Source organism: Passer domesticus, chromosome 17 (genome assembly GCF_036417665.1).
Source record: "Passer domesticus isolate bPasDom1 chromosome 17, bPasDom1.hap1, whole genome shotgun sequence".
NCBI classification, from domain to species: Eukaryota; Metazoa; Chordata; class Aves; order Passeriformes; family Passeridae; genus Passer; species Passer domesticus.
In genome coordinates this window covers 10,303,617-10,313,786 of record NC_087490.1, presented here as the reverse complement: position 1 = coordinate 10,313,786, position 10,170 = coordinate 10,303,617, and the positions used below count along the sequence as shown (strand labels likewise).

General features: G+C 52.2%; 1 protein-coding gene across 4 annotated transcripts in view; it reads right to left on the bottom strand.

Moving 5' to 3' along the window:
• Window positions 1-355: 355 nt before the first annotated feature.
• HECTD4 (HECT domain E3 ubiquitin protein ligase 4) overlaps window positions 356-10,170 on the bottom strand; it is a 64,997-nt gene continuing 55,182 nt past the window's right edge. For all 4 annotated transcript variants that reach the window (XM_064392307.1, XM_064392309.1, XM_064392308.1 and 1 more), the window contains exons 67-76: window positions 9,324-9,514; window positions 8,670-8,816; window positions 7,594-7,713; window positions 7,237-7,392; window positions 6,125-6,228; window positions 5,055-5,276; window positions 4,544-4,710; window positions 3,952-4,147; window positions 3,435-3,657; window positions 356-2,960 (exon numbers count right to left, since the gene is read on the bottom strand). In XM_064392307.1, coding sequence (XP_064248377.1) covers window positions 2,824-2,960; window positions 3,435-3,657; window positions 3,952-4,147; window positions 4,544-4,710; window positions 5,055-5,276; window positions 6,125-6,228; window positions 7,237-7,392; window positions 7,594-7,713; window positions 8,670-8,816; window positions 9,324-9,514 — 1,663 coding nt within the window. In that variant the 3' untranslated portion in view covers window positions 356-2,823. The remainder of the gene's footprint in view (window positions 2,961-3,434; window positions 3,658-3,951; window positions 4,148-4,543; window positions 4,711-5,054; window positions 5,277-6,124; window positions 6,229-7,236; window positions 7,393-7,593; window positions 7,714-8,669; window positions 8,817-9,323; window positions 9,515-10,170) is intronic.

Genomic DNA, 10,170 nt, shown 5'->3' with positions numbered 1-10,170 from the left:
TGGGGAGAAGAGCTGTGGGAAGATCAGGGAATGGGAGCTGGTCCCTGACGTTTGGGATGGATAATGGGATGCTGTGGGTCAGGAATCATTAAGTATGACAGATAATTAATGACTGAGGTGGCAGAGCCTGTGCTGTGCCTCAGGCACACAGAATATCCCACCTCAGCAGTGGCTGAGGTGCTTCCTTTGGTACAAAATCCTGATGTTTTGTTCCAAGCACACAAAGAACCCAGGGAAGGGGGATTCCAACAGAAGCTGCAGCTCCCTCTGTCCCCCTTCTCCTGCTGTGCCTCAGGCAGCTCCAGCAGCAGATCCCAGTCCCTGCAGCCCCAAAGAAGGACACGAACACCTCCAGGGATGTTAAGAATCTCCTTTATGCAGGTGTACACTCGATGGCCAAGAGCACTTACAGGTTAATGCCGTGTATGGAACCGAGATGGACACACACCAAGCTAGAACTAATACCCAGCTCCAGAGTTTTTCCATTGTTTAGTATAATTTTACATTCTGAATGAATATATATTAAAAAAAATAATAATAATCATCACAAACCAATCTTTGCTTCGACAAACAAGCCTAGTACAGACAATGTCAAGTTCATTTAAAGCACGAGGAATTAAGGATGATTAGAAAAGCTTTAATTAAAAGGCCATTTGAGCCACAGCTGAGGTGCTGCAGCACTTCCTTCCCAGGAGCATGGAATTAAAAAAAAAAAAAAGCCAAAAATCCCACAATTCCTCTTGTGGGGCTCATCCTGTTCTCCAGAACAAACCAAAGTCGATGGAAGTTGGTTATTTAAAGTGTGACATTTGTCCTGTAGAAGAAGCTTCATTTACACCCCCAGGTGCAAACGGCAGCGACGAGAAGTTCGTTATTTGTAATCATAAATAATTAACTGTAATAAATACGGATCAAGTAACGTTCCAGCACACGCCCGGGGCCGGGCGCAGGTGTGCTCCACTCGGATGTGCTGCCCAAAGGAGCACACACACAGCAGCAGCAGTTTCTTACTCACAGCTGGAACTGGAGCCTCGGGAACCGCTGGCACACGGAGCCCTCTGGGATGGCCCCTGGCATTTCGGGATTGGAGCCCAGGAGAAGCCCAGAGAGAGCCCAGCCCGGGCCCACAGCTCTGCCACGGGATCCAGCCGGCGTTCCCACCTTTCCTGCCTGGGAACAAACCGGCTCCAAGCCGCCCCTTCGGCCTCCTTCTCCCTTGGTCTCTGTAAACTCCAGGTGTTCCCGCTTGCTCCGAGTGGTTTCTGAGCTACATAAACGCTTCTACCAAGAAATGGACGAGATTCAAGAGTAAATATTCTTCCTACATGGATCTGTTCCCGGGACAGGGCAATATGCATTGGGAAGGTAACAGCTTCCTAACCACGGGGTTGGGAGACTCCGGATGCCGACGACTACCTACGAGTGCTGCACACACATTCCCAGTCCCACTCGCTCACGGAAGAACAAGGACACCCATCCCGAACTCACACGCCTCTCCCGCATCCCACGCGCTCAGCGTTCCCACTATTCACAATAATGTACAATAAATACATCTGGGATTCCCGGGAGCTGGTCTGGAGCCAGGGGACACCGAGCTGAGGCTTCAGTCACCTCAGGCAGAGCCTCCCCGGTGGCTCCGCGCCGGCACTCGGCTCACGGACAGCACCGACGCATTCCGGGATGGTCTCTTCCTCAGAACTCAGGATCCGAGGGATCAGCAGAGCTGCAGTGTCCCAGAAATCCTGCTGAGGGATGAGACACCTGTGGAGGGGCTGCTCTGAAGCATCCAGAACATTCCAGAGAACACCAGTGGAACGTGGAGTTGTTCCTGCTCCGCAGCTGCCTCCCAGCTTTCCACACAGAACAGGAGCTTTATCTTCCAACGGGTGACTTCACCCTCCTGCTGGCTGTCAGAGGTTTTTAGGATAATTTGCTCTTGGATCAAAGATTTTTGAGTACAAAAACGAGTTCCAGGTGTTTGAGCACCCCCTGGTTGTTCTGAGAGCTCTTTGGGAAATGGGATTGATCCCGGATTTTGGGATGGACTGTGATATCTTACACCCTTTGGAGAGAAGCTCTTTTGTTCTGCTCATATTTTAATTACAATTATTTTGTTGCTAAGCAAAGCAGACATTCAAGAACATCTAGGGCATGAACCCAATGGAATCACAACCCTTTCACTGTTCTATTGGAAATTTTCCCAAAAGTGTTGAGCTGAACCCCCCAGTTCCCTGTGGCAGCCCCCATGTGCTTGGTCAGTGTTTAGAAAAATTTCAAGGAAAGTGGTGGAAAGGTGGAAAAGCAGTTTGGCAGCAAAGTTCTGCTTCAAACCTCAAGCAAGTGCCACAAATCCTGCCTGTGCTCTGCACCTGCCCATGCAGTGATTCCCTCCCCACACCCAAACCTGGCATTTTTGTACTCAAAAACCTTTTGGGGAGAGCGATCCTTGAGCCTTCCCCTCCGAGGGCTCCCGGCCTTGGAATGCCCTCCCTGCCAGTGGTGTTTGCACAGGGCAGACCATTGTGGATTACAAAATTAGAAATGTACAGGTGGAAAGGTTTTTTCCCCCAAATTAAATTATACACAAACCGGTCTTTACTAAACTATCCTACAAATATTCCACAAACAAGGCAGCAAAAGAACCAGTCCACCACAAAGTCTACGAATACAAAATGGAAGTCTTCCGGGAATTACTGTAATGGGAACGAAGGTTCAGGAAATAAATTAACCCCCAGCTCATCCCACGGGAGGTGCTGGATGGGAACTGAAGGGGTTCCACTGGGCAGAGTCACGGAGTCACCTCCAGGCACGCCCTGCTCCTGCTCAGCCGCTGAGCGGATCCTCCCGGTAGTGGATGGCGTAACGGAGCTTCTCCAGCATGATGTCCAGCGAGGAGTACTGCGGCAGCTTGATCATGAACATGCACGTCTCCACTCGGATGTACCGGGAGTCCGGGGAACCTGCGGGCAGCCACGGCAGGGTTAACACCCAGCACAACCCTTCCTTCTCAGGGGATCCAAAATCCTACCCCTCTCTGTCTCTTGAAGCGTAAATGTTTTGTGCTTCTCTCCCATCAGGCCTCATGACAGTATTTTACAATAATGATTTTAAAGGCATTTCAAATAGCAAAGTCTCTGCATCTCTATAGGGCAAAGTTTTATTGTGGAATCCCAGAACAGTTTAGGTTGGAAGGGATCTTAAAGCTCATCCAGTTCCACTCTCCCACCATGGGCAGGGAACTTCGCACTGGATGCAGTTCACATTTTATGTGAAATTTCAGCTTTACATCATTTAAACCCCAATTCTCTCCTGATTTACCCTCATAACCACCTGCCCCTCTTTGTCCCTGTTCATTAAACACCAGTTAAAGGGGGGCTGAAGGCTGGGATGGAGCAGAAGCAGCTCCTCTCCCTCGGGAAGCGAACGTTCCGTACCTGCGGCGCCGTCGGGGGGGGCGATTTTCATGGGGTAGGGGGGCACGTGGGCGGTGTCGGGGCCGCCGTCCTTGCAGGGGCAGGTGAAGGGGATCCTCTCCTGGTTACAGGCAAACTTGATGAACTTGCAGAGCTCCTCCTGAGTGAACATCTCCAGGGCGCTCCAGAAGAACTCGATGTGCTGGTCGGTCTCCATCAGTCCCACCTGGTACATGGTGTGTGCCTGAGGGGACAGGGACACGTGTCCACTGCTGCTCACCCCTCTCCCTTCAGGAACCTTCCCCACTACACTTTTAAATAAGGAAGTTCAAACTCTTACTCCTTTCTGCACAAGCGCCACCCTATTATTTCCTGAATCCAGTGAAATCTTAATAAACTTCCCTGGGGGCAAAGGGATGTCCAAGCAGTTCCCCAAGGATGTCCTGGCTGAGGAACCAAAACCAGAAGATTCTCCCCTCCCACCTTCCCATGGGAGGATCCCCCTTCTCTGTGTCCCACAGGAGTGTGGCCAAAGCACCTTGAGGAATTCCAGATTGATGTAGGGAAGGCCACAGGTCCTCAGCTCCATCTCCAGGGGGGTGAGCGTGGTCAGGAGCTGCAGGGGGATGATGGAGCCCAGCCCTGCCCTCACTGCTGTCATGCACTCCGGGGTCTGCAGCTCCCGCATCCGCAGGCTCCGGATGGCGGCTGCGTACACGTCCTTGTTCTCCCACCTGCAGGGGCACAGACCTGCCATGAGGGAGGAACACCCGGGAGAGCCCTCGAGCCCCACCCGTGTTACACAAGGAAGGGTTTTATGGAGAGATCCTGACCTGGAACAATCCAGAGTCAGCAGTGCACACTCTGCATTCTGATGCTTCCCAGTTAATTCTGCTGTCCCCCCACCTGCCCATCCCTCTGGGAGCCCCCACAGCTGGGACCAGCCCTGCTCCTCTGTCTCTTACAGAGCCAAACAGCACCACTGACCCCAAGTTCTGCCAACTTCTCACAAAGCAAAGCTTTCCCAGATCATTCCAACTTGTTACAAAAGCACCTCTGCAGAGGCTGTGCTTGGAGAAAAATTCCAGAGACGTTCTGTGCCACTCCCTGCCTGGAAGGCTGCTCCTTACCCCACAGGGATGTGCCTGCCCCTGGGACACAGCTCCACCTCCTCCCCCGTGAGGCTCAGGTAGGTGAATTTGCAGCAGGGTTTGTTGGGGCAGTCGGGGCTCTCCATGGCCAGGTGCTGGGAGGCGATTTCGGCGCACAGAGCTTCCAGCTCCGTCTCGTCACTGATCTGTCACAGAGCAAGGACAAGGACCTGGTCACCAGCACGGCAGTGCCTCGTCACAGGTGTCCCCACAACGGGATTCACTCCAACAGCAAAATCCTGCTTTGGGGTTCTGGCCTGGTTTAGCAATTCCAGTAAATATTTCAGAAACCGGAATTCTGCCAGGCAGCAGGGGAGTGTGGGAAACTTCTCCAAGGCAACAGGATGTAAAATCCTGCATCCAAGAGGAATCAACCCACCCCCCAGCCCTGCTTCCACAAAAACCCCCTGGCAGCCACCAGCGAGGGCAGGCACATTTGTGCCGTGGGGGAATCCTGAGGAAAAAGAGGGAAGAGGAAAAAGGGACCTACATTTTCAAATTTTTTGACATAGTTGTAGGTGAGGATGTCAGCTTCCTGCAGATCCACGTCAGGATCCAGGGGCTCTCCCACCAGGGTCTTCCAGAAGGAGGGCAGGAGGTCCAGGGGCAGAGGGACATCGGCTCGGATGGCGATGCCCAGGAGCTGCCCAAAGAAATGGAAGAGCTGCTCCTCGGCGTAGGTGATGGGGCTGGGGGTCAGGATGTACTTCCCCTGTGGAGAGAACAGGGCACAGAGAGCAGCACTGAGCAGCTGCCCACAGCCTGAGGGGCTGGCTGCTAGCAGGCCTGTGCAAGTGTGTCCTTCCTGTTCCAGCCAGGAATGTTCAGTTGGAGACCAAAGGATCTGCTCCAGCACAGTGGGAGTCCCTGTATTTTACACACTGGTGTCACCTTATCACTTCCTCATCATTCAACCCCTTTTTGGTTGGTTCCCAATTTGCCAAGCTGTTGACAACACTGACAGGATTTTCTGGACTTGTTACATCAGTTTGATATCCAATTCTTTCAGTTGTGGGTTGTTTCTGAGCCTGGATTTGCAGAGCCAGGTTTGCTACACAGTTGGTCTGAAGCTGAGGGAACTGAGCTGTTTCCTACCCTAAGAATATTCCCAGGAAGGAATTACTGAGAATTCTCTGGAGCATCAGCTTTATCTTGTTTCTAGAGAACATCTACTGCACCAAATAAGACACTAACTAGCATGGATGGAGCATCTTATTCTCCTGGCAAGGTGACAGATCTTTCTGGTGACATTCCTGGAGTAAGGCCACAGAATAAAAATCCATGGAAGTTCACCAGTTTGGGGCAGACAAAACCTCACTCACTCTGAATGCTGCCCAGCAGTTTTAACTCTGCTCCATTTTGCTGCCTTGGCTCCTTCTCCAAGTACTTGCTGCACACAAGAAGTGCAACGTGGGATTCACCAACTCCCAGGGTGTGGGACCTGCTTTGTTTCAGGATCTGTGGCCTCCCTCTGCACCTCTGACCAAATGTGCCCCACTCCTGTTCTAACCCAGCATTCAAAAAGAGAAAAAACCCTCATTTTTGGCACTGGGATCTCACCTTGTTCTTATTGACAGCAGAGCTGGGGCACAGCAGGAGCAGGGAGAGGGAGGAGCTCTGGAGCTCTTTACACACTTGCCAAAGGAAGTGACGGAAAGATCCACCTGCAAAAGAGAAAGGGAAAACAATGAAAATGTTCCTTTGGTCCTGCTGAATTCCTAAATGCTGCTTTGCCTTCCAGCACTCCAAGAACAGCAGGAATATTTGCTCTCCCAGCTGGTCTGCAAATGGGATTTGGTGCTGGATTAGGAGATGGATGAGGCTGTCCTACAACAATGGAGGTGATGCTCCAGGCTTCAGCACAGCTGCTGAGCCACAGCCACAACATTTATCTCCTCATAAACACTGTCAGTACCACCACAGCCTTTCAGAAGGCAACAATTCCCCTTGGGAGAAGGGCCCATGGAGCCTTGGCTCAGCTGATGGCTGCACACTCATTTCCTTTACACCTCAGAGAGGTGACAGGAGCTGGTGAGGTCAGAAGTGTGGCTCCATATTCCCCCATGGATCTCCACCAAGGACCAGCACAGCCCACGTGGATTTGGAGAGCAGGGATCCCTTTGCTCTTTAGGATCTGCCTCAGTACCCCATGGAACAGCTCTGCAAAGCTGAGATCCCTCATCCAATGGTTTAAACCGAATCTCCTGGTGCGAACATTCCAGGGGGATCCCATTCTTTTCCATCCACAAGGGAATGCTGCTCCTTAAAGTCCACAGGAGGCAGGTCAGGGTGAAGAGCTGGGTTGTCCCTGGGGGATGCCACTTGGGCTGTCCTCGTCCCCACTCACTGATGCCATGGACCCCCCTGTCCCCCCTCCCTGGTGCCATGGAGCCCTGTCCCTACTTCTTGGGGCCATGGAGCCCCTGTCCCACTCTCTGGTGCCATGGAGCCCTGTTACCCTGCCTGTCCCCTGTCCCACTCACTGATGCCCTGTCCCTACTTCTTGGTGTCATGGAGCCCCTGTTCCCATTCCCTGGCACCATGAAGCCCTGTCCCTCTCCCTGTCCCCATGGAGCCCTGTCCTGTGTCACTCCCTGGTGCCGTGCACCTTCTCCCCTGTCCTCATGGAGCCCTGTCCCTGTCCCGTGTCACTCCCTGTCCCTGTCACTCACTGGTGCCGTGCACCTCCTCGCCGGTGAAGCGGATGTTGAAGGCGTAGGTGGGGTCGCCACCGCTGGCCAGCTTGACGCAGAGCTGGGACGAGGGCACGCAGCCCAGCTGCCGGGCGGCCTGGCAGAAGTAGGAGTTCTCAGAGGAACGGATCTCCCCTGTCCAACACAGAGGGGCAAATGAACCTCTGGCCTCAAAAACCAGCAGCTGAGCTGGGGGAAAGCAGCTCCGAGCTGGGGGGAAGCAGCTCCGAGCTGGGGGGAAGCAGCTCCGAGCTGGGGGGAAGCAGCTCCGAGCCGGGGGGGAAGCAGCTCCGAGCCGTTGCAGAAAGGGCTGGAAAGGATCAGTGCTGGCTGTACCTCCAACGATCTCCAGGGGATCCAGGGTGATTTCTGGGGCTGCGTGGTCAGCAGTTCTTTGGACAGTGGCATTGAGCACTCTGTTCATGACAGTGACTTTTGTGTCATAAAAGATTAAACCTGAAGAAACAAACACATTTCAGCAGAGTTAATCTACCCCTGAAATTCTCCAGTGGACAGTGGTAGAATAAAAATTTCCCCTTCAAAACTGTAGGTGAGACATGGCTAATCTAAAATATTATTTTAATTATTTCACAGCATCATGGAATGGTTTGCACGATTCCACTTATCCAGTTCCACCAGGGACACCTTCCAGAGTCCAGGTTTCTCCAAGTCCCATCTATTTGTTCCTCATGATTTTTGGAATAAGTGCACTGGGATGAAATACTGATGAACACAATTCCAATGTTCTATAAATAGATCTCAGCAACTCCACCACAATCTCTGTAAATAGGAACACGTTGCCAAATAGTTTTCAGCAATCTGAGATGTTTTGACAGTAAAGCTACAGGCAAGAAATGATGATAAAAAATAGGGCTGTGACACTGCCCCAAAAATATATTTAATACCTCATATCTCTGTGAAGAGAAATCTCTGAACATTCCTCACTCCCTCACATTGGTTCAGGAGTGTTTTTTTCCAGCTAGGCCAATACAAAAACCTCCTTTCACACACTGACACCCCTGGTGAGTTCTGTATCTTCTTCAGAAAACAAATCTGGGCAATGTAATGCCCCAAATCTTGAGGTTTTTTTGATGTCTAATGAAGGCTGTAAAAATACTCAGATACACTTTGACCATTTTCTTGATCTTGCTAATGCTACAACAGCAAAGTCCTGGAATACTTTCACCTGACCTGCCTGTTAACTAACGAAGAGCTTTAATTTCTGGATACTCCCAAGAGGATAAAGACACACAGACACAGAAGATGGAACAACTCCCTCTGCGGTTGTGGTGTCACGAGGATAATCCCCCTCTTCTTTAAAAGCAAACCAAGAGAGAAGTGTCCTGTGGTCAGTGCCCTTTGGTCAGTGCCCCTCAGCAGTGGTCAGTGCCCCTGGTCAGTGCCCTGCTGACCTTTGGCCTCCTGCAGTAAGGCAGCGATGCTGTTCCCGTACATCTCGGTCTGGCGCAGCTCCACCAGGGGCAGGAAGAAGGTCTCCAGGGTGGTGTTGAGGGACTGCAGGAGGGCAAAGCGCAGCCTCAGGCTCTCCACGGGGACATCTGCACGGGGAAATCCCAGTCAGGGACAGAACAGATCCCTGTTCCACCCCCAGCAAATCCCAGCAGGTTTGGTCCAGGAGCCACACAAAGCAGCCCCTCTGATCCCTGGGCTGAGGATGCAGGAACAGCATCCCTGATGTTCCTTCCTGGATCTCCAGTCTCTGGGTGTGAGTCCAGAATCTCCCATTATCACTGAATTTTCCTCCTGAAGTGCTTAGAATAGGATTTAGGTGACTAAAATCTGTGCAAATCCAGCCTTCCTTCCCCTGCAAGCTGAACCCACCAGGTTCAGCTCTCACCTGCTCCAGCCTGAGCTGGAAACTCTGCTCGGAGAGCAGGGAGCAGCTGCAGTGCATCCCTGACCTTGCCCAAACACACCCAAGGAGACAGAAGAGCCAGACCCAGCACTCCCCTCATCCCACCCAGCCTCCAACCCCCAAAGGAACACCAGGAGCACTCCCAACTCTTCCCCTGAAAAAAGCCTCTATGCCAGCCATCCCTACATACTCAGGAGACAGGAAATCCTGGGATCTGCAGCATCAGCAGGGTCCAGGTACACCTCGTGGGGGTGCAGGCGGGCGGGGGTGATGGCCAGGTGGCGGCACAGGCGGTTGATGTACTGCACCAGGGCCACGTCCATCTCCAGGCTCCACTTGCGCGACGCCTTCTGCGCGTGCCGCGCGTCGATGCACGCACACCTGCCAGGGACAGGGCAGAGCTGCTCACTCACAGGGGCTGCACAGCCACACCTGGGGCACAGCCACACCTGGGGTAGAAGCTGCTGCCCTGCTCTTCACCCCTCCCATTCCTTAAGCAGAGCTGTCCATGACAAGAATCCCAGTGTGAGGCCAAGAGCTGATTCATCAGCCACTTCTCCTCACTGGTGTTAAATAATTAGGCACAAAGGCACTGCCTATTAAGCTCTCTTAGTGCACTCTCCCCTCTGGAGATGATAAGGGGCAATTAGCCTATGGCCTGACACAGGCAGATAAGGAGAATTCATTTAAGGCACTTTCTTCCTCTACAATATTAAGAAGAAATTTAACAGTTCCCTCTTCTGAAGGGTTTCTGACCCAGTAACAACCCTGCCAGTTAGACAATGACCCAGTGCACTGCTGGGGAAGGAAAGCAGAGACAGACATGGAGCTGCAGTTCCCTTCAGGTAACTTAAACAGTTAGGAAGCTCTAAAGGACACTGTGGCATCTGATTTTGTCAGCCATGCTGTGCACAAGAAATCAGGGCCTGCATTTGGACAGCACATGACTTTTAAAAAGTATTTTGAGGAAATAACTGATTTCCCTACAGGCCTTCAGCCATGGATGGAAGTGTGAAAGCTTCTTGGATTAGGAACAC